At 38.2% G+C, this 24,355-nt stretch overlaps 1 protein-coding gene across 4 annotated transcripts in view; it reads left to right on the forward strand.

Annotated features, from left to right (window-relative positions):
• LOC138616439 (guanine nucleotide-binding protein G(i) subunit alpha-2) overlaps nucleotides 1-21,280 on the forward strand; it is a 42,610-nt gene extending 21,330 nt beyond the window's left edge. Inside the window, exons 2-10 of one of the 4 annotated variants that reach the window (XM_069690736.1) lie at nucleotides 5,471-5,513; nucleotides 7,865-8,006; nucleotides 11,720-11,880; nucleotides 14,953-15,081; nucleotides 17,224-17,353; nucleotides 18,429-18,582; nucleotides 18,698-18,892; nucleotides 19,150-19,177; nucleotides 20,065-21,280. In XM_069690736.1, the coding sequence (XP_069546837.1) occupies nucleotides 5,471-5,513; nucleotides 7,865-8,006; nucleotides 11,720-11,880; nucleotides 14,953-15,081; nucleotides 17,224-17,353; nucleotides 18,429-18,582; nucleotides 18,698-18,888 (950 nt within the window). In that variant the 3' untranslated portion in view covers nucleotides 18,889-18,892; nucleotides 19,150-19,177; nucleotides 20,065-21,280. Of the gene's footprint in view, nucleotides 1-5,470; nucleotides 5,514-7,864; nucleotides 8,007-11,719; nucleotides 11,881-14,952; nucleotides 15,082-17,223; nucleotides 17,354-18,428; nucleotides 18,583-18,697 lie in introns of all 4 variants that reach the window. The other 3 variants (XM_069690735.1, XM_069690734.1, XM_069690733.1) reach the window with 3 other exon arrangements.
• Nucleotides 21,281-24,355: the final 3,075 nt, after the last annotated feature.

A 24,355-nucleotide genomic window follows, 5' to 3' on the forward strand; every position in this document is an offset into this window, starting at 1 on the left:
AAAAAACAAGACAAATACTCTGTAATCACAACTGTGGCAATTAATGTGCTATCAATTAATCAAGTGGGGTGCCAGAAAAAACACCATACAAACCGGGACCTGGAGAAAAGGCCAGAAGTAAATAGTCTTTGTGTCATCAGCTGTGGGTGACTGAGACTGCTGCCAAGTTGTCATCAATGCAAGTAGACCTGTGAGAGTATTGGATGTGCTGAGAGAGATGGCTGTGTTTACAGAAGCCTGACCACTTGTGGTCCTCATGCTACAAATCATTTTGTTATCATTGCTGTGCGTTCTGGTGCTCACTAAACGCCAACTCAGGAACAACTATGAATAGACGGGGTTAAAAAAGCAGAAAGTGGGGGTGGCGTCGTCTTCTCTTTGCCAGAATGTGATTTTGGATCTCTTGTAACGACACTAAAAAGAAAGAGCTTGTCCTCGTTGCCAGCAAAGCACATAGATGGATCTTTGTTATACTGATTAGCACTCATTGCTGCCTCAGCTCTGTAGAATCAGACTTCATGTTTGGAAAATTCTGCAGATTTATCCATAATAGCAGAATGAAATGGTTTTAGACATAGTGCTTGTTTTATTTGAGCACCATGAGACAGTTGTTGAAATCAATAATCCAACCGGTGATTTTATTGACACACAAAATTGTGTTAATGTCCTGCTCGGTGGCAGTTGATTGATCCAATGCAGCAACTCTTTGTCCACCAATGGTAAAGTGTTGTTTTGACTGCTAGCAATGCCTGTAACTGAAATAAAGATGAGATCATTGTTTGGTTGTGGCCTATTAGGATAAATGAATGCCATCTCCCTTTGTTATTAATAATCTGAAAACTAGGCCTACCACTGTTTACCAACTTTTCAGACGATTTCTCTCTGAACACGTGTTTCCCAGACTACAAATTGGCTCATGATTTTCCTTCCGGTTGAATCTGTGAAAAATAGTTAGATGCCTGAAATCCTCCTGAATTTAAAGCTCAGCTCTGATTCCACAGACATTAAATAGCTTGGGAATTTTGAAGACGGGCTGATCCATAGGGGAGCAGATATTATGGGCAGATTTAGGCATACAGATATAGTGTATCAGTTTAAGTTAGCAATATTTTATATTGATAATATTGTAAAGGCTTGCCCACATACACTCTTCATTAAATGTTTATTGAGTTCAGTATATTTCATTTTTATTTTATTGTTATGTTATTAATACTAATTTGAAGCAATAGTTCGACATTTGGAACAAAACACTTTTCTTTTTAAGACTAGATAAGAGGATGTCTACCACCACCTTCATTCTGTGGGGGAAATATGACACTCTAGTCAGCTAGCATATAGCTAGGCACAAAAACTGGAAGATTGACTACCCGATTCCCTGTTAAAGGTTCCGTGTGTTGGTTTCGGGTGAATCTATCGGCAGTAATGGAATATCATCTTTATAATTATGTTTTATTAGTCTACAATCACCTTAAACTAAATTGTTATGTTTTAAGTTACATTAGAATGAGCACTTCATATGTATAGGGAGCTGGTCTTCTATGGAGAGCCCCATGTTGCACCACCATGTTTCTACAGTAGTCCAGAAGGGATAAACCATACACTAGCTCTAAAGAGGGCATTTTACAAGTTTACAGCCATCGTAGAGTCTCTTGCATGCTTGGAAGGGGGAAGTGAGGGTGAGTGTTTGTTTGGTTGCAATCTGCAGCCTGACTCCCCGATGCCACTAAATCCTACACGATGCTTCTTGAAATAGCCTTTTTGCGAAGCTAAGCTAACCAGGAGTTGGCTTTCTTGCCAATAATGCTAAATAAACATATTTACCAAACTGTCAAACTATTTTTTAAATATTCAGTGAAGGTTACTTTGTAAAATCTGTTATTCGTTTATTATTTACCTATAAAATGGATGAATGTCCTATTGAATAATTATCCTAATCAGGATGATTCATGTTCAATTCTGTTCTGAAGATGATTAAAAACAATACTGTTTTTATTGCACTTTTTACTCCCTCTGGTTGCAACAATAACACCACCTCATCCTGTAAATTCCAAAGTCAAATCAAAAGTTTTCCCCTGAAGCAGCACAACAACAGGGATCAGTTCACCAAAAACACCTTCAGCACTGGAAATTAAGAGGCTCTCTTCTTTTTCACTGAAGCGTTCATCTCCCTGTAGGCTTGAAATATTAATGGATGAGTTTTATTTTGGAGTCAGGAAGGTGACCTTCATACATGCACGCGTCCGTAAAGAGAATGATATTCCACTTTCCGCCACCCGCCTTCTATCCCTAAACAGGACAAAATGCCTGTAAATCAGATTCCCTATTTATGCTATATTGTTCATGTTTCTCTCTCTGTGAATACTTTCTGGATGCACTGTACCTTCAGTGCTTCACTTTTTCCACATTTTGTTGTTACAGCCTTATTCCAAAATGGATTAATTTCATTTTTCTCCTCAAAATTCTACACACAATACCCCATAATGATAACGTGAAAAAAGTTTTTTTTTTAGAAATTTTTTTAGCAAATCTATTAAAAATAAAAAACAAAAACAAAAATCACATGTACATAAGTATTCACAGCCTTTGCCATAACACTCAAAATTGAGCTCAGGTGCATCCTGTTTCCACTGATCATCCTTGAGATGTTTCTACAATTTGATTGGAGTCCACCTGGTAAATTCAGTTGATTGGACATGATTTGTTAAGGCACACACCTGTCTATAAAAGGTCCCACAGTTGACAGTGCATGTCAGAGCACAAACCAAGCCCAAGTTCAAGGAATTGTCTGTAGACCTCCGAGACAGGATTGTATCGAGGCACAGATCTGGGGAAGGGTACAGAAAAATGTCTGCAGCATTGAAGGTCCCAATGAGCACAGTGGCCTCCATCATCCGTAAATGGAAGAAGTTTGGAACCACCAGGACTCTAGAGTTGGCCGCCTGGCCAAACTGAGCAAACAGGGGAGAAGAGCCTTAGTCAGGGAGGTGACCAAGAACCCGATGGTCACTCTGACAGAGCTCCAGCGTTGCTCTGAAGAGAGGAGAACCTTCCAGAAGGACAACCATTTCTGCAGCACTCCACGAAGCAGGCCTGTATGGTAGAGTAGCCACACGGAAGACACTCCTCAGTAAAAGGACATGACAGCACGCCTGGAGTTTATCAAAAGGCACCTGAAGGACTCTCAGACCATGAGAAACTAAATTCTCTGGTCTGATGAAACAAAGATTGAAGTCTTTGGCCTGAATGCCAAGCATCATATCCGGAGGAAACCAGGCACCGCTCATCACCTGGCCAATACCATCCCTACAGTGAAGCATGGTGGTGGCAGCATCATGCTGTGGGGATGTTTTTCAGCGGCAGGAACTGGGAGACTAGTCAGAGTCGAGGGAAAGATGAATGCAGCAATGTACAGAGACATCCTTGATGAAAACCTGCTCCAGAGCGCTCTGGACCTCAGACTGGGGTGAAGGTTCATCTTCCAACAGGACAACGACCCGAAGCACACAGCCAAGATAACAAAGGAGTGGCTTCGAGACAACTCTGTGAATGTCTTTGAGAAGCCCAGGCAGAGCCCGATTGAACATCTCTGGAGAGATCTGAAAATGGCTGTGCACCGACGCTCCCCATCCAACCTGATGGAGCTGGAGAGGTCCTGCAAAGAAGAATGGGAGAAACTGCCCAAAAATAGGCGTGCCAAGCTTATAGCATCATACTCAAAAAGACATGACTGTAATTGTTGCCAAAAGTGCGTCAACAAAGTATTGAGCAAAGGCTGTGAATACTTATGTACATATTATATTTTCGTTCTTTATTTTTAATAGTTTGCAAAAAATTTAAACAAACTTTTTTTACTTTGTCATTATGGGGTATTGTGTGTAGAATTTTGAGGGAAAAAAATGAATTGAATCCATTTTGGAATAAGGTTGTAACATAACAATATGTGGAAAAAGTGAAGCGCTGTGAATACTTTCCGAATGCACTGTAAACTTTGTTGTTGTGGATGCAGGTTGATGGGAGTCTAAAAGTAGAGATTTAATAAGGCCTGTGATAAATCACTGCATTCTAAGATATATGAAATGTATAGAAGCGACTGCTTAGTTACATCATCTTGTATTTTCATTAGCTTTAAGTAAAAGTAAAAAGTTTCTGTTTCAGAATTCCTTCAGGTATAAGTTAGGAACAAAAAAAAAGATTAAGGGTCAAAATAAATGTAAATTTGTTAAATTAAAAACAATCATATTTTATAATGTTATTTCTTTGAACCAAAATAAAAGTATACATATTGTTATGCGTGTGCTGATACAAAAAAAAATATCTGGGGACCCATCCAGCTCTGTTTTCATGCCTGTCTAAGACATGAGTGACAACTTGTCTGGCAGCAAATGCAACCTCATACATTGCTTTTACACCCCTTTCTTTGCCCCGAGTCCCTCCTTTCACTCAGAACAGAGCTGGATGTATGTGAATATGATGAGTGTTGACAGCGTGAACGGGTAACACTGCTGGTACCACTTTCTCCGTCAGCCCCAGGCCAGTCTAATGTTTTTTGGCAGGACTGGGTCAGGTGGTGCAAAGGGACATTGCATGGTGGCACAGACCTGAGAGCACTTGAGAAGTGCCAAAGATTCAGGCCTACTTATTTTAACAAGATAAAAATGTTCTTGAAGCCCAGCTCACTATTCATAATTTAATACAGTAGGTTTTTGTGCTGAATTGTGAGTTGTGTGATGACTCTGCTAGTGTATGCCACATACCATTTTTCTTTGGCTGCTTCAGCTCTGAAGCTCTTAATTTTTAAGTTTCGAATCCGAAACCATGAGCACTCTGTGAACCGTGACCAAATAATAGAATTGGTCTTGGTGTACAGTTTCATTGCCATTATATAGTGACCTTCTCAAATTTATAGGTAATGGACAGTTCACATTGATTGATTTCCTATCTTAAGTGCCTGCAAATTGAGTTTCTGGGTGTAATGAAGTGAATGGAAACAAGTGACTGATTGGAGAAGGGATTTATGAGTCTATTTTTACAGTGCACTAAAAATATAATACATGCAGTTTGTATTTAAGAGGTTAACAGTTGCAAAGCCACCTTTTCAATGATTTTTTTTTTTTTTTGGAATATCACGTATCCAACATGGATTCTGAAAAGTTATGCTACCATGAAACATTCAATAATAACTATCCATGAAACCCTCTCCCTTCCCTGCATCAGTCTTCGGTGAGAGTGAAAAATAAACATTGAAATTAATAGGGGAAGTCTCAAAGCATATCTGTACATCATGTCCTCACAAATGGAAACCTAAATAAACCAGACAACAAAATGTAATGTTAGTAGCCGGTTATCGCTGGGTCGCTCATGGTTTCAAAGCAGAAGCAGGCACAAATTTAATCCAATCACACACACACACACAAAGATAACAGGCACTCAACATTCCTTTGTAACTCTAATATGTTTTATGTTCCAACAGGTGCTGGGGAGTCTGGGAAGAGCACCATTGTAAAGCAGATGAAGTAAGTTACAAAATCAATCTTTAGCTCACTTTTTTTTTTAATACTCAGTCTTTTCTGAGCAAGCCAAAGATGAATTCTCCACCTCACTGAAACTTGGTTAGTGTGATGGGTGAGCAAATATATGCCATACACTAATCTTACATGATCTATTGGTGAATAGAGTTACTTTCACAGACAAACACACAAACAAGCCAAACAAGGAGTTATTTCATTTACAGCTGGACGGAAATGTTTCAGCTGTGGATTATGGTCTCATTTCTGAATCCTGTTTTAATTTGTGAAAGTCAGCAACACAGTGCCATATCCACATCCGATGATTCACAACTTCCTGTAATGCTTCATTGATCTTCTGCGTTTGAGTCAGACGCTCAGGTATTGACCATAAAGCATATGCAATCAGAACCTCAGTAGTTTACAATAGGAAGCATTTTCCTTGTTAGATCAGATAGATTCAATGTTCCTTCTATGCGGTTTCTATCTGGTGTTATGGTCACTAATATAATGTTATAGTATACAAAGTTATAATCTTATACTGCTCACAACGCAAGAAGAGTGGGAAGAATTTCTGAATACAAAGGATATTGTAATGACTGTGCACCAGTCAGAACACAGACACACACATGAACACACAGAGGAACCCTAAATGATTTAATTATTCACATTCCTCGAGGCTAGCCAGGCATTGAATCCATTTTTTATGAGTTTGGAGCTGTCGCTTCTGAAGCCAGGTTATTAGCACGTACAGATAACTCGGCCTTCAAGACAGAAACACTACAAATGAAAATATCCTATGCAAAAACGACACAAGTGAAATAAAGCAAACTATAAATTTAAAATGGCTTTAGAATAAGGCAGCTATTTTATTAATTACTACTGATCAATTAGGATTTACATCATTACACTGTTAAAAGCAGCAGTCAGTTTAAAAAAAAAAAAAAATATTAATTCAATGCCAGTCTAAACATTATCTCTTATAATAGGATGCACAGACACTTAGGTCCTGTTTACACCTGCCAATAAAATACAAATTGCAGTCTGATCAAAAGTGGTGTACAGTGTAAACTCAGCCAAGAAGCATTGAGGATGCATTGAGTTCTGATCACTCAGACCACATTTGAAGGTGATCTGGGATGTAAATGATTACATTCTTTCAGCAGTGTGTAAGTAAATTCATCCTGGGCCACCAACTCAACTGATCCCTCCTCTGCATAAACAAAAGTATGTACTTATTTGGTACCAATAGTGTCATATCAAAGTGCAAAGAAACAAGACAAAACCAAATCATTTAATTTTTTTAATGTACGACAGACTAGAGTTGGGAAGTGCCTACTGCCGCTTACAAACATAGCATTGGGTCTTTGCAAATGTAAATAATGTTGTTTCTTTGCATATAGAGCAGGGAAGCATGTGCAAATGCATTCCAATGCCAAGTGTGAACTGATATGCTCCAGAGGTGCCCACTTGTGATCACATCACCCAAGAACCATGTTAATGTCAGCTATGAACAGGGCTTTAGAGCCCTCATTCTCAAATCCAGAGCAATAAGACTGCAAGAGGTACACTCAGGATACTGCGTCAGCTGAATGCTGCAGGGTTGAGGCAGTTCCACTGTGTGTTAACCCCACTGCTACACACCATCCTACACAGCATGCTGGCATGAGAAATGTGAGTTTGCTTCTTGGTAGACAAGATACCAACGCAGACAAAAAAGCTGGGCCACAGAAAAAAGACAAAATGTTTCACTTCTCATAGATGTACCAGTTGTTACTATTCATGTATTAATTCATAACACTATAATGTCATTTAGTGCTAATGTTACTGATTGATATATTGCTAAATACTCACTGATAATTAGTTATATGTGACTTTAATTTGAACACTGCTACCCACTTGTCATCACAATAATTTCCCTTTTAAAGCTTCTCTAATCAATATTTTCATTTATCAATATATTAAACAATTGCAACCGTGTGGAGGAATTTACTCAAAGTGATAAACCCACAAAGACCCCACAGTGTCCCTCAGGTCTCCAAAGCATTTTAACATGTTTTAAATCAGTTGCTTTGATTTTTATGTCTTTTACTTAATCGTCATGTTTTACTCTCACCTCTCTAATCTGTCTCCTTTTTTTTTTTTTTTTTTTTTTTTAAACCAAAAAATATTTAAAAGTCCACTCTATGAAGTTACAAAGTGGAGCATAACTTTACAGTTTTTCAAGTATATTGAAACAATAACTGATTTCCCTGATGAACCTTGAACAGCAGGAATTAATACAGCAAGAAGAAAGACATCACTAAACTGAAAACGTGAACTTAAAAATTAATGCTGCATTTTTTTCTTGATGTTCTCAGGATCATCCATGAAGATGGCTACTCGGAAGATGAGTGTAAGCAGTACCGAGCAGTGGTTTATAGTAATACCATCCAGTCTATAATGGCTATTGTTAAAGCCATGGCCAGTCTCAAGATAGACTACAACAACCCTGCCAGAATGGTAAGATACACAAGCACACAAACACCCAAAAAGGCAAATATAAATATGTATTTGTTAATGCATAACATTTGTGTCAAACATAATTACAGCAGTTCTCTTTACTTCCATCCACCCAAAATCCTTGATTTATAGACACAAGAATGTGTTGACCACAATGAATAAAAACTCATGAGCCAGAGGCAGGCCAGGTCAATATTGAGAATGCAGAATTAAGCTGGCCTTACTAACCAGCATGGACAGATCCAAGATCTCCCTCGGGCCACAACAAAACAAAGCCTGTTTCATCAACAGCATCTTGCAGTTGTGTGCCTGGCGCAGTCCTTCACACCCTCAGTCTGCTTTCTGAGAACTGAAATCACAAGAGTACACCTTTTGTTTGTGTCCCTTTTACTTTTCCCTCTTTCTCAAAATAATTGGGGAAAAAAAACAAGTCGCATGGCCAATTTGTTATCTCTGAATCAAACAATTTACTCCCTCACTTAAACCTATTCCAGTATAACCCAGTGAAAAGAAATTCTTCATGGATGTGAGGCATCTGGGAAACTAAATCTGTTTCTCACATCTTTCATCTTCCTTGAAATTGTTGTTCAGTCAATATCAGTTGTAAACTTTGCCAGCATGAGGTACTTTTGTAACTTGTTTATGCACAACAGAACAAATCTGAGATATGAGAACAACTTTCTTGCACTGCAATCAAACATCAAGTTTGTAAGTAAAAACATATTAACTGAAAATAAAATTACTTGAATTCCAAACAAATTCTACTTTACAGTTATGTTGGTTTTGATCACACACTTGACAATTTTACTTTCGAAACTAGCCTCTGGTTTTGATTGAGACCTTGTTTTTGTGTACCTCTTTCTGAAATTAAGAATCCCTTGTTCCAAAATGTACCAATCATTTTTAGTGGTAAATTGCACCTTTTAAAATCCATTCCCGTACATGAATGGAGAGCTTTGCAGGCATAGAAGGAGAAACTAATGGGATGAGGGCTCAGCGATTAGTCAGATTGGATCAGTAACAAACACTTACTACTCTCAGTTTCTCTGATGTGAGAATTTACAGATAGTTTATTTAATCCACTGCAAACATTGAATACTTCTGGAATTTTAAACTCTTGCTCTGAAGCTGACATTGGGTTGAACTTCAGACGGGGATTTATATTCAAGATAAGATGTTTGATTATTTAATCAAAACAAATTCCCTAATATACAAATATATATTTAAAATAATAATTAGGTATAGCCTGAATGAACCCATTTACCAAGGCGCATTTGTTAAACTCGTACACAGAAACATCCGTAAACGACACGCAGACACCCATACACAAACACCACCAGCAACATCATGGTGTCCCAGCTTCAGGCAGAGATGCAGTCTGTTGCACCCTGTGATCACCTATCAAAAAGCTGGCAGTGAGGTCTAACGGTGGCCGAGCCCATTTCCGTGGAGCAGTGTACACCAGGGTGATTTTAAAATAAATCCAGTGTACATGTTCTGTAACCGGAACTGTAATAGAAGGAGGACTCTGCTGTGATGATGGTTTTTTTTTTTTCCCTCTTCTCTCACCGACAGATCAGTCAAATGGCTGTGTACGTGACAGTCCTCTAAAACTCCCACACTTTTTTTTTTGTGCAATTAGTGTGCTAGCCTGCCCATACTTGCACACATCAGCCCTGTAGAAATGCACACAGACATATGCACACACACACAGATTGTGCGTGTGTGCGTGCATGCATACACACACGTGACCAAACACTACACTGTACGTAAAACAAAATGACTCATTATCATACATTATCCACGCTGTTTGCAGTTTAGTTCAGTTCAGGAAGCAGGAAGACTTCCAACAAATGCGTCACATTCCCAGAGATTCACAGCATTAATGAAGATCACTTACAATCCAGCAGCTGAATTTAAACTCTTTCACTGGGGGATGTGCCAGCCCACCAGTCCTACCCAGTGCAACAAAATACAGCTACAATACACCAAGTATAAAACAAGAAGACTATGTATTTCATATATATAATACAGACACAGAAACTCAGTAAACTACACTGTTATCTTCTTCACAAGAAAGAATAGTAAATGGCAGTTGATGTTCACCTAGAAGGTAAATAAACATTAAGCATCTGAAGAAAACCCATTCAAAATATGTAATCATGACTAACCACAAAAGGAGCTAGATACATAGAACTTTTTCACAGCTGACCTTTCATCATGTTGTAGCAGAAATGGAATGGGTGTATTTAATACTAATAATGATGGCTGCCTTCCAGTTAGAGGAAGTCCTGCTATTGTGCCTGCTGGCTTCTTGAACCCTCTTGTCAGAACATCTAATGTAGCGGAGCCATCGTTAATGTTATTCATCACACCTGTGTTTTGACAAGTCTAAATGTCTGCAGTGAAAAAGGTCAATAATGTCTGAATAACAGGTAAGCAGGTACAGACAGAAATGCATTTCTCCTAAAATGTGACAAATCCAAATGGTTTCCATTGAAAATTGTGAGATGTTTTCATTCATTGTAAATCATTTGTCATCACTGTCATCAGAAAATGGATTACTGATGACACATCAAAACACCTGTAGACAGAAACAGACAGACAGAATCTGCCCAAATCACTGTCGTTGGTGACTCATTTAATGCACAGGGAAGACTAGGGACTCATTATTACTTTTTAAAATATGTTTATCATTTTGAATAATTCTGTGAGATTTTATAACTTTATGCCAAGAGGAAGATGCAGAATTGAGAGAAACAAGCAAGGTGGCAAACAGCAGGAAATCAGACCACAGTCCGTTAGAGCAACCCTGCATGCTGTTACCTTGAGTCACACAGACGATCTTATATATCCGACATGTCCCCGGCCCAGACTGCCTGCAACATCGGCTTATCATAAATTTCAGTGATATCGCGATCACATGACTATCATAACCTTCACCTCCGAGGCTGTAGTTTAGAGATATAAATCCCATGACTTCATATTATTTTCTTTACCAATGTAAATTAAATACTAATTAAGTTACCAAATACTTAATGAATTCTCAGGATATCATTACTGCCTGTTGCTCATACTTGTGATTTTGTATGTCATTTTCAAATGTTTTTCACTTATACTATCTACAATATTTCCATAGTTATAAGGATTTATTTTAGTTCCATGCTTTATTCATCTTAATAGTCCCCAGTTCTCCATATAAATTCTTGTGCAGTTAACTTTCAAACTTACTGTTAGTTAATTCAAAGTTATTGTTCCTCCTGTTCAATCTGGCAAAAAAATAAAATAAATAAATATTTGTATACATTTCATTTTAAAAGATGCCTCATTTTAGCTTTGGTTGAAATATATATATATATATATATATATATTTTTTTAATCAAAAAGAGGACGAGTTTGTCATTTGAACCCTGACACTGAAATTGCGTTAGGATTGGATCTCCTCCCTGCCATTATAGTAGGGAATATACATCTACCAATAAGCCCTTAAATGTACATATGGGCATGTGAGTATTGTAATAATACAAATAATAATACAAATGTCTTGAAGAAATGACAGCCTATTAGATTAATTATTAATGTTTAAGCATTTACAATTCAATACAGTAGGTGCAATTTCCTCCCGTTTCGAGAATAACAGTTGTCCTGTTTTTTTTTAGCATGAATGTTCTTAGTATTACAACCCAGTCCTGTGTCCTTATCGCCCCCTGCAGGACGATGCCCAGCAGCTCTTTGCCCTGTCTGCAGCTGCAGAAGAACAGGGCATTCTTCCTGATGACTTGGCCAATGTGATCAGGCGATTGTGGGGCGACAGCAGCATACAGAGTTGCTTTACAAGGTCGCGAGAATACCAACTCAATGACTCTGCAGCATAGTGAGTGTGAATTTGTGGATGTATTTTGTGCTGTGATTGCACAATTAAATCTACATTTACCATCACTTGAACATGGTAATACCTCGCAGCTATGTGCGGGCTCAATAAATGTCTGAGTTTTAGTTTTCTACAAAGTTTTCCAATATTCAAGTTGCCACTATCAGCATATTCTTCTAGTGGTACATGAATCATTTAGCAGTCTGCCTCTGAGTACACTGGACTCTGTTAACCCACTGTGAATGTAAACATGGCCAAATGTGTGTAATTCACATTAGAAGACTGTAGCTAAGACACAGCTCAAACGTTTTTAATAAGAATATGAAACAGCTTTAGAGAGGGACAGAAGGAGAGATTTTATTGTGTTAGCATTTAATTAAAGGTAGCATTGATTGCCTTCATACTGGTGTCATAAAAAGGGCTGTTTAATATTCCTGCCCCATTAGTGATGCTATTCTCTTGGGATTGTGTTAGATCTAATGTGTATCACTTACAGCCCAACTCACATGTGCTGCAGTGAAAAACCTGTCTTTGACTTCTCCGGGGAGTTATAGAGACGGGAAAGATAGTCCAATAACTTCCATTTAGTGATTATTTCTCCCTCTCTGGGTTTGGTTCTTTAATATTGTAACCTGATAAGCACAGCAAAGAAAACTTTGTCTTGAGGGGTGAAAATAATGTCTCAAAAACATATTTACTTGAACGAAAATTAGGTTCCCAGGAAACTTTGGCATTCGATAGTTCTTATAATAATACCTTTATGTGACCCCTTTGATTTTGTTGTTGTTGTCAACTTTGTGACAGCGCTTTGGTCTGAAATGTTTCTTTGTGTGAAATGAATAATATTTTTGTCATCTCATTTAGAAATATTTCATAACATCTGCTATGATGATATGGAGAAATGTTTGATTTATCATTTATTATGCTTTTTTCCACTTGAGCCAGTCTGACAGATTTTGTCAGATCATGAATTAAAAATATTATAAGGGCGTGAACTGTATGAATGGTGAGATCAATACAACCGAAATGCTGCACGTATATATATTTCTCTCTGTGATGTGTAGGTTGGCTGGGTAACTAAAGCTCCCAGCTGGCCTTAGATGATGATGCAACGCTTATGTAAGTAGAGCAGGCTGTGTCGAGCACGGTGAAGAGGCTTCTACACTCCCCTACTGACCAAGAGTTTGTCTGAAGTCAGCAAAAAATACTAAAAAGGGAAGAAGGGAAAGTGGGAAAGATGCCCATGCAAAACTGAAAGAAAGGCAGCCAATTCAACAGCTGAAAGAAGGATAGAATCAACTCTGTTTACTTTGCACCCCTGTCTTGGATAGCACCTGTGGAATCTTTTGCACACTTTTTAAAGTGCCCCTACAATGAACAAGGAAATGTTTGGTCCCACATTAACACGAGTTACTGTACTAAAACAGATCCCTGAAGGAACATGAAATTCATCAAAGTATAGTATGCTGTGAAAATGCGCTCACCACGGATAATTCATAACACTAGTGGGACTAGTAGTAATCCTTCAGTGGTCTCCCAAACCTGTTTCAGTCAGCCATTTCATGTGGGGATTTATTAGAGTTTGCACACAGTTGATGTTTGCTGTCCGTGCTCTGACCTCATCTCACGCCCCGCTCGCCTCTACCAAGCTCAGCACAGCACAGTTTGGAGTGATGATGAAAAATGTATCCCCTGCATTAGATACAGTCCAACCCCATTTATAACGCGCATGTATTGCAGGACATGCAATAGCTAGTGAACTGGAAAAAAACAACAACAAAAAAACTCCTGATATGCAGCAGCAGGCTAAAACATCTAATTTTCAACTTCAGCACATTGATTTCACAGCAAATGTTAGGTCTATATCAAGCAGACAAATCTTTTCCCGAGAGATGTTGAAGCGAGTTGAGAGGAAACAGATAACCAGTATGATATACATGTTGATTGATCGACTAAATGTTTGCGATGAGTCAGAGCCACAGCCAATATACAATTTTACCCTCTACTGGAGACCCAAGTCTGCAGTGAGCCACTATAGCATGATCTCCTACAATAAAAGCAGCAATCAGGTTGGAAATATGCTGCAAAACCAATTCCGCACACACAATCCTATTACTAAAATATGAACCTTTTCACCTCTTTGTAAATCGACGGCGTGAAAGCATCATAATACATATACACACACACAGCAAAATAAATTCATTCAGAGTTCAGCCGGCAGCATCAGCAAACTGACTCCTGAGCAAAGTCGGAGCACGCCGAAAGTGTACAATAACAAATTGGTCTCATGGAAACCAGACAAAAAAGCATTCGCCTACTCGTCTTATGAAATACCCATATGCAGATGCAGCAAGCAGGTTTTGAATCTCTCAAACGTAGTGATCTACTTCTAGAAGCATATAGCGTTTCTCCTGCTTGGCCTCTTGATTTTTATATTAGAATGACATCAGGCACATCAAAATAGCTTTTTTTAGGCTGTTGGAAAGTATTACCAATATAACACTATTGTGGATTTGAAATTCATAACACAAAGAGTAACATTTTACTTTGTTTGTAATTGAAGGTGTCCTGTCAACAATTTTATAATGTTGCTGCACCATGATTGGCCACTAGGAAAAACTGGCAAGAAGGCTGAGCAGCCAAAAAGCAGGTTTAAGATTTATCTTAACCACTGCGGTTCTTTGAGGCTAACCAGTGTATTGGAATCTAATCTGTGTGATGCATTTGGTTATAACGTAATGAAGACCCTACTTGCACAGTACCTTAGATGAGCAGTATGTAGGATTTAGAGGCATCTAGTTGTGAGGTTAATAACGCCTCTCGCCTCAACCTCCTCCCCTTCCAAGTGTTTAAGAGAATCTACACGTGCGTCTTTTCTGTGACACTTAAACACTAAAAAGGTCGCAGCAGTTCAGAGTAGTTCAGTAAAATGCAAACTCTTTTGGCTGTTAATGCACCACAAGGGCCTCAGTAGCCTGTTAATTGTCAGCCTGTTTTTTTTTTCTCTCTTTCTTGCAGATTGAAAATCAATATCATGTAAAAACAAAAATCTTAAACACTCTCTTTCTGCCTTAGTTACCTGAATGACCTGGAAAGGATAGCTAAAGCAGATTACATCCCCAGCCAGCAGGACGTGCTACGAACTCGGGTTAAGACTACTGGCATTGTTGAGACTCACTTCACTTTCAAGGAACTGCACTTCAAGTAAGTTCATATAGCAATGACTTGACTCATCAAGTAGAACAGAAGTATATTTTCTCTCCGGGTACTCCGGCTTCCTCCCACCATCCAAAGACATGCTTGTCAGGTTAATTGGCGGTTCTACAAATTGCTCTTAGGTGGGAATGAGAGCGTGAATGGTCTTTGTTTCCATCTGTCTCTGTGTTGGCCTCGGGATAGACTGGCAACCTGTCCAGGTTGTACTCTGCCTTCACCCCAAAGTGAGCTGGGATAGGCTCCAGCCTGCTCATGACCCTGTTCAGGATAAAGCGGGTATAGATAATGGATGGCTGGATGGAAATATATATATGAATGAAAAATAGACAGCCATTTCTACTCCCACTCAGCCTCCCTTTAATTGAAAAGAGGGCTGTAGCCATTTGCAACCAGGGTGAGAGTCCAGGGAGCTCTCACTTGGTAAATGCCAGCAGTGAGAAGGTGTATTTGACATTAAGTAACCTGAGTGGTAGATAACCCCCTGGTGTTCACTTGCCTCTGATGCTTTCTTGCAGTCTTATTTGGTAATCCATTAACAAAAAAAACCTACCAGTTAGATGTACATGACCACATGAAACGAGCAGTTTACAGACTAAATTCTTCCCCTGGTACAATTTGTATAGAGCAGTAAGACAACAAAAAAAAAACTGTTTGGATATTAAATATGTCATAGCTAATGTTTTCTTTGAATTAGGTCCTAGCAGTGTAAGAAGTGACATCGCACTACCAGCCTTCTCCTCGATACCCGTTTTAAACACTAACAGTCATTATGACCTTCCTTATGTCCCTCTGTACATACACCCGTTTCCAAAGTTTCCCAGAAATATTCACTTAATTTTCATCTCAATGTTAATAACATTAAAGAGCCACTGATCCTCCTGGATTTAAATGTGCAGCTCTACCACTCGCCAGCTAAATTATACCACCAATTAAAAGCTGAATCGTAATGACTGCGCGAAGGGCTGAGTAAATAAATTAGATCCTGCCCACAATGCTCTCGCTCAATAAAACCACAAGGTTATTTAGTAATACAATTTTGAGTATGTGCTACATGACACAGTACTGTAGGTCTTACATAAAATATGCTCTGACCCAGCCTGAGCACTCATGTGTGGGACAGTAATGGATGTATAGATATATCTTTCTAATGGAGGATGGGCGAGAGAGGCAAATGTTTAAACATTTGATAACAAAATCTCAACTGAAGCAGAGTATAGCACATACAAATTATGTTACATAAAAGCATAAAGAGTAAAGCTATTAAGAAAAGGTTGGATATATAGAAAGAAGGGCTATGATCTTACTTTTACAGATTTCGGTTGTTTGGTTTGTGTTTCTTTAGGTCTCGAGCAAGAAAACTCTGCTGTGTAATATTGTGTAAAATGGCTAAACAGATCTGGCAATAAAAAAAAAAAGCAGCGGCAGCCACATGACTCTGGTGTGACTTGTTTCCTGATAAACTCTCTGCTATTTACCTTCGGTTAAAGCCTCAATATTTGACCTGAATAATACATAGAGGCAATCAATACGAAGAAAGTCACATTTTTATAACTATGCTCTGTTTGTCATAATAAGTACAGAAAGGAAATACTTATAGATCCAGTAAAATGTCATCTTTTGACAGTGGCTTAATTTAGATTCATGCTCTTAGGTGTTTGATAACCTAAACAGATTGTGATTCGCTGAAATCGCATATTTGTCCTCTGTATCATCAGAATATGGCAGTTGTGCAGCATGTGGTGGACCGTTATCCCTTCAGCTGTCTGTAGGGTTTTGCTCACACCTCTAACAGTTTCGATCACAGCGCTCGGTTCCTCCATTAGCCTGCACTTTGCTCTGAATATAGAGGCCTGCCTGCCTATTGTAGCCTGCAGTCTTTTATTCGATATCTGACAGACATCTCTCCACCTCCTCACCACTTCTGTTCTCAAAACAACCTCATGAAAAATGTATGTACTTCCAGGGATAGTATGTCCCCTCTAACTTTCTCCTTCCCTCTATCACCATCATTCTTCCTGAAATGTCCCCTTCAGTGCCCTGTTCTTGGCTTCACATTACTCTTTTTCATAGTGACCTCCTTCCTCAACCACATACACACAGTTTATCTCCTGTGCTTGATCTTCCTTGCAGAATGTTCGACGTGGGAGGCCAACGCTCCGAGAGAAAGAAGTGGATTCACTGTTTTGAAGGAGTAACAGCCATTATCTTTTGTGTTGCACTGAGCGCTTATGACCTGGTGCTGGCTGAGGATGAGGAGATGGTAAGGAAAGAAAAAGCACCCTCTGGTGTGTGTGTGTGTGTGTGTGTGTGTGTGTGTGTGTGTGTGTGTGTGTGTGTGTGTGTGTGTGTGTGTGTGTGTGTGTGTGTGTGTGTGTGTGTGTGTGTGTATTTAATCTGTATGGATTAAATCACTTAACTAGCATCATAAATGTGCACTTTGGACCAATTTCAGTACAAGGTGGTTTAAATTATAATGCATTGCAAAGCATTTAACATTGCCCATCTCTCCTTATTATGGCTTTACAATAGTGAACTACAGGTGGTAAAATTAGCTCATTGAACTTTTGTAATAAAAGTCCTGATAGCCTTTTTTTTCCCTAAGTAACTCGAACCATTTGACCCCAATTTCTTAAACCGCTTATGAATTTAAAGAAAGTGCTCAGGAGAGATTTAGCCTAAAGATGCCTTGTAGAGCCTTCTCTTATACTCACATTTAAAATGTGAAATAACATTGTCCCCTGGTGGCAGCTATGACATATAATGCATGCTATTGTCTATTGTGTATCATACTGCTTCATGTATATTATCACACGGTCCTATTTTTGTTCATATTCTTAATACATTTATAATAGGATTGCAGAGTAAGAACTTCATAGCTCAGCGCAACCGTTTCATTGTACGTATAACAATAAACAAGGGCGGGGCGATATGGACAAACTCAATATCATGCTATTTTTGTCCAAATAGCTTGATATAAATTCTGCATGACTGTTGGTGCTTTCATAAACTATTTACACTATGATACATTTGATAAATAATATTCAGTAGTGTGGATATAATGATACAATAAGTGGGTAAAGTCAAATAATAGATAAACTACAAGTCTGGTAAATTCAGAAAATGACCACTTTACTGTAATGCAGCCTTAAAAACCAGGAAAAGACAACACTTACGCAATATGATAATATTATGATATCCAAAATCGAAGACATCGTCTAATCTCATATCAGATATTGATATAATATCAATGCATTGTCCAACCCTACAATAAACTCTTAAATCCTGTCATGCCCTAATAAAAGTAATAATCAATGACCAGTTTTTCTTCTCTTTAGAACCGAATGCACGAGAGCATGAAGCTTTTTGACTCCATCTGCAACAACAAATGGTTCACCGAAACCTCCATCATCCTGTTCCTAAACAAGAAGGATCTGTTTGAGGAGAAGATTACTCGCAGTCCTCTTGCAATCTGCTTCCCCGAGTACACAGGTACACAGCGGAATATCAGGGCACCTGACAGCTAACTGGTCAACATCTGCAGAAAATGACTGTCTTGAAAATAAGTCAATTTCTCATCTTATTTTTCCTAACTGTTGCTTCCCAGGAGCCAACAAGTTCGATGAAGCTGCCAGTTATATCCAGACCAAGTTTGAGGACCTCAACAAGAAAAAAGACACCAAGGAGCTCTACACCCACTTCACCTGCGCCACTGACACCAAGAACGTTCAGTTTGTCTTTGACGCCGTCACCGACGTCATTATTAAAAACAACCTGAAAGACTGTGGTCTTTTCTAAAAAGGTAGGATAGAGGGATGTCTGGGTGGGTGGAAATGTTTCTGTAAAACATAATCATTAAATGTTATCAAGCAGATTTTATGTCATTATATAATTTTTAGGCAAAAAGAATCTATCTAAAGTACATATTTGTTAGTGTTCTGGATATACCAAAAGGATGAATTCTGGATGGAAGGTTGTGCTTTTTTGATCACTTTAATTGACTCATTAAATACTTAGCAGATTAATTAATAACGAAACTAATCATCACTCTCTGATTAGATAATCAATGGTGACTGGCATCCTAAAGGTGAGAAAATGAGAGCTTTCAGCCACTCAAACTTTGAATGTTTAGTTAATTTTAATTAATGCAGAAAATATTATTAGCTTTGTTTAGTCGAAAGGTAAAATAAGCAAAAATGGTATATTCTGTGGAAATGACTTCATCAAAACAATCAATTTTTACAACACTACTTGTTAAGATGAGTAACTCATTTGAAGACTGTAGCTTACTGTGATCATGGTTATATTTGGCTTTTCAGTACAACTTGCTGGGTCAGGTGTTTGGGTGTTGTTTTTTTCTCAGATCAAGTATTCAGGTGAGATACAGCCTCAAAATGTACCTAAATGTGTTCTCTCATATTCCTAACTGAATTCAAACATGTGTGGACATAAAGCTAGACCACAATGTGGATATTAAAAGCCACAAAATGCAGTTATCACATCAGTTACTGACTTGTCTCACACAGCCAGACATGAGTTTACTTAAGGAATAAAGATGTCACATATTGAACAGATTTATACTGTGATTGAATTGGAGCAATATGAGCAAACTGACTAATCTCATTGTTAGTTCCGAGTCAGACACTGTGACAAGAATCTCCAAGAGTTTAAAAGAACCCTTTAAATCCCCGGCAAATGAAACAAATATATCTAAATGCCAATGCTTCTAGTAATACGTGACAAAGTTTTACTTTGTGATGCGTGTTTGATTTGGGTGATTTGACTTTGTTACATTTGAAGTTTATTAAGTACAATGTCAACTCATCCAGGTCTGTGTAACCTTATTGCTAAGAACTATATTTATTGCAGTAATTGAAAAGCATAGTCAACAGAGGAACAACAGCCTCTCTTTCAACATTATATGTTGCACTTTTAAAAAAAAAATTAATTGTTGTCATCTCTCATTTTACGCAGGACAATGCCCGACGCACACAGACTGCATGAGAGACTGCAACAGCCATGTGATGATTACTGCTTTTCATAATGAAAACCATAACAGACTTGATTCCTAGAGGGGAACCTAAAAGAAATTAAACAATCACGGATCTGCAAGCATCACATTATCTGTCTAAACTGTTCTTCTTGTTATTTTTTTTTATATATTTCTTATCGCTCTTTACCAGGGCTCTTGTGCTATTAATGCCGAGTACCTGCAAACACTTATTTGGCCAATGACCATCTAATTTGACAAGCGTAATCCACTAACAATCAAGGCACTTGCCTGAAAATGGTTGCTTTTTAATTAGATTAAGTAACAACTTATATTAGCCGAGTGGCTGCAGTGAAAATAATTGTTGGAAGAGCAAAAGTTGGCGTAAATAGGACCTGTTATCGCATCATGCCACATGACACATGGAAATACAGCTAAATTAAAGTGTTTTTCATCCTTATTAGATCTTCATGGACCAGTCTGAGAACCACTTGTTTAATGCTATTTATTTGATTCATTTTGTCTTATTTTGTATTCAGAAACCTTTTCTAGGTTTTCATTTTACTTTGCTTTTTGCTTTTGAAATTTGAGAAGAGGATACAGTAGAAAAAAAAAACAAACTTTTATAAAAATCACATCGACTTCTGTTAACTGCCATTTTATGGACCTTTTGAGTGCACAGAGCTTATTTTTTAGAAGAAAACTAACAAGCATGGAGAATGACAATGGATGAAGGGGAAATTTTTTGTACAATGTTTACACAGAATAAATCATCACAATTGTACTATAGTGCATTGTTCTGCATGACTGTCCATAGATTAGCCTGTATCCCCACAAACTGAATAACATTCCTTAAGTAAATTCTTTAAAGAAACAAAACAGAGATGGTTATGTGTCACTTTTAAGATATCGGAAAGATTTTTAAGTGGTTATGTTTGTTCCTAACATGGATTGTTCTGTACTATTTGTTTCATTCCAAGTGTTTTTACATTTGTTTGTGCCTTGATATCTGTTTACACTCATTCTTTAGACATGCTATCTTCATAGTGTGAATTAGGGCTATTTCTACTCCACGTCAGTTCACAAAATCCTGATTTAAAACACACCGCAGCACCAAGACAAATAGATGATAGTTGTTCATTAGTACTAAGATAAAATTTCATTCACTTGTTAAATGTAAATAAAAGTTTGGTCACATGATCTTCTTTCTAAAGTGTGGTGTGTTGAACAAAAATGCACAGTTGGTTTAATTTGTTCCTTCATGTTTGGACCAATGCTCTGACATAAATACACTATTAGGAACACACAATAGGAACTTTGGAATAGAAAACAGAATAAAGATGGAACAAAAATTGCTGATTAAAAAAGATGGAGAAAGCTCAGAAAGACTAGGAAAGGACTTCCATGCTTAAACCTCCATTACGGACCTTTTGTCTCCCTCTTCTGCCAGTAAGAGTAAGTACAAAAACAGTTTACAGGCTCACATCAAAGACTGCTACTCTGTTGCGACTTTTGCAGTATAAAATGGGGGGTGAATGAAATGAAAAGCATCCCAGACCCTGTAAAATAATTCGCTTTACTATCAGAATTTGATTTGTTCGGACCGGGTCTGATAATATCCGAAAAGTCTAGAAGATTTGTACAACTAAATTATTTCATCCCTATTCCAGTTAGCACAGCGCTAAACTAGAAGTTAGTCAGCTCTGCCGGGCTAAGCCTTCACATACACTCCCCATGAAGCCAATAGTTTGAATTAATCTGGCCAGTGCAGGAATCATCAGACAGTAGATTAAAACATCTCTATACTGTCAAATAATGACCTATTTACCTGGCGGTGAACATTGTCACCATTGTGTGAGCTTGTTTGGCAGTATGAATGTAATTGACATTCAACTGTAAAAGTCCCACACTATAGTTTTAAAGTAGAAATACATTGATAAAACAAGACTAGAGCATAGAAATAAAACACCGTTTTGGAGCAAAGGCTTTAGGATACGCAGTAATTCATGTTTAATTGTTCACAGCTCACACACACAACCTGTAATCCAGAGTTTTTCTTCAACGTAAATGCAAATTACAGGTTCATCTATTTCTGCAGTAAAGGGCCAGTGGTGGAACACCAGTACATTTATTGCAGTAAAGTACTTAAATACAGTTTAGAGATCCCTCTCTAAATTTATAATCCAACAACTAACTAAAAACAACTAACTGTGAAATGGTACACATTTATGCACATAACGATCTATGTCATATAAAATAATCATTCCCAGGAGCCATGTTTCTGCTGAATGAGGGATTATACATTCTCTAACGCTCCTCTTAGAAAATTTCCACTGATAACGCCTCAGTGCAGTAATTTAGTATTTTATTGGTACCGACAGTAATGAACTCAGTATGTTTCCCACACAGAGGTGTTGTGAAGATCTTAAAACATTGGGGGCTTGACCCAGTCCAGAAAATTTGAGATTTTGTACTCAATAATTGCACAATTTTCAAGTTATTTCCGAGTAAAATTAATTTAAGAAGTGAGATACTGTGCTTTACCAACTTACCTGTACATGCTGCATAGGCTGGCTTTCCACAACAAGAAATCAAAATAAGCACGAGGATTTCAACCTGAGTTCTCACTCGGCTTTGTTATTATATTGTTCAGCAAACAGGAGTAAACCCCCCCCCCAAAAAAAAAAAATAATAATAGCCTTACCAATGCTGAAGCAATAGCCTGGCATACCCAAACCCAAACTAACCGTGTAATTAAATAGTCACAAATATAATCACAGCAGAAAACTGAGGCTATGAGCAATAGTCTGACAGGGCCAGGCTAATGAAGCAGACATGCTGGATTGAATGTTGCTAATGCATTGTTCAATTTTGAAAACTGATTATAGTTTCTGCTTCTACTGTGTGACAAGGGCAATTTTTGAACTGTGACAAAAAACTGGGTTACAAGCTTCTTACCTGTCTCTCTGATGCACTCCTCTTCACCTTTCCAGTAGCTCTTTTTCTGCTCTCTCTCCTCTTTCCTCCTGATCTCATCATAAAAAGGACGCAATCAGCATTTGTCAACCAAAATCTAAACAAAGATCTAATTTATGTATGTCTCAATTAGTGGACTTCAGGCAAGTACACTCGTATGTAAAACAATATATTTTTGTACATTTTCGGGCGCAGTGCGTGAATTTCGTCATGGCACTGAAGTCTCAAATTGCACACGGGCATTGTGTACTTACTCAACGCTTTCTTAGTGGGGTATTACAGGTGGCGCATTATCCGGGAGACTGGCTGCTATTTCTCCAAATGAATGTTCCAACGACGGGGGGGGGGGGGGGGGGGCTTCATTCAGAACACACCTGTTTTGTTTGGTCATTTGAAGTCAAAATGAAGCTGTTTCCCACACCAGCCTTGCCTCGTCGTCTCCATCCTTTTCCTCTTTTTTATTTATTTTTTTTATTTTATAAAACTTCCAATATCCTTAGTCGTCAAGAGTTGCCTTTGTGATTTAACTAACGAGGTACCACAAGATGCCTACTGATGCCAACTACTGGAAGTTTCTTCTTCTTCTTCTTCCTCGTCTGCTTTTGGTTTGAATGGCGGTTGGCAATTAAGCTTGCAGGTGAGTAACCGCCTCCCACTAGACTGGAAAGTAGGTTTAACCGAGAGCCCGCTCAGTAAATCGCTAAAATATCAGATTTTAAATTAGCCTACGTCACGCGTCACTCAGCATAATTTCTGGTATTTGCATTTTGCATATATATTTTTTTTAAATTATTATTATTATTTTTTTTTACTAACAGTGCAAAGCCTCTCTGCCTCTCATTGAACACCGTAGACATAGAGACCTGAGGCTATGGCTTAAATATTCAGGACTGTTTGGGACGCCCGGGCCTAGCTCTACTCCCACTACTGCACTTTGGCTGAATTACAATACAGCGTGTTGCCAGCATCCAAAGAGGTGAGATAATGAGATGTAGTTCATGAATGATTTGCTCAGCTGCAAATGAAATGAGAACTTCACGTGAGCCGGATATTATGTTTGCATTTCAAAAGGCCCTTCAAGAAAAAGAATGGTGAATTTCTCAATGCATTTCTCAAACCTTAAAAGGCTGTGAAAAAGTTTGTGGAAAATGAATGGCGACAAGATCCACAGGGTGGCGCCATGTAGTAAAACAACACATATGCGGGGGATCTTACTTACAACAGCTGTCCAAGGTAACTTTTCCTAAAGAGAGTATTCATGTACACAGCTTTCTGAAACTACAAAGCGTCTTGAAATCA

Source organism: Brachyistius frenatus, unplaced genomic scaffold (assembly GCF_029030835.1).
Source record: "Brachyistius frenatus isolate BFR_SWC_R1_liver_20210118 unplaced genomic scaffold, ASM2903083v1 Contig_10, whole genome shotgun sequence".
Taxonomy (NCBI): domain Eukaryota; kingdom Metazoa; phylum Chordata; class Actinopteri; family Embiotocidae; genus Brachyistius; species Brachyistius frenatus.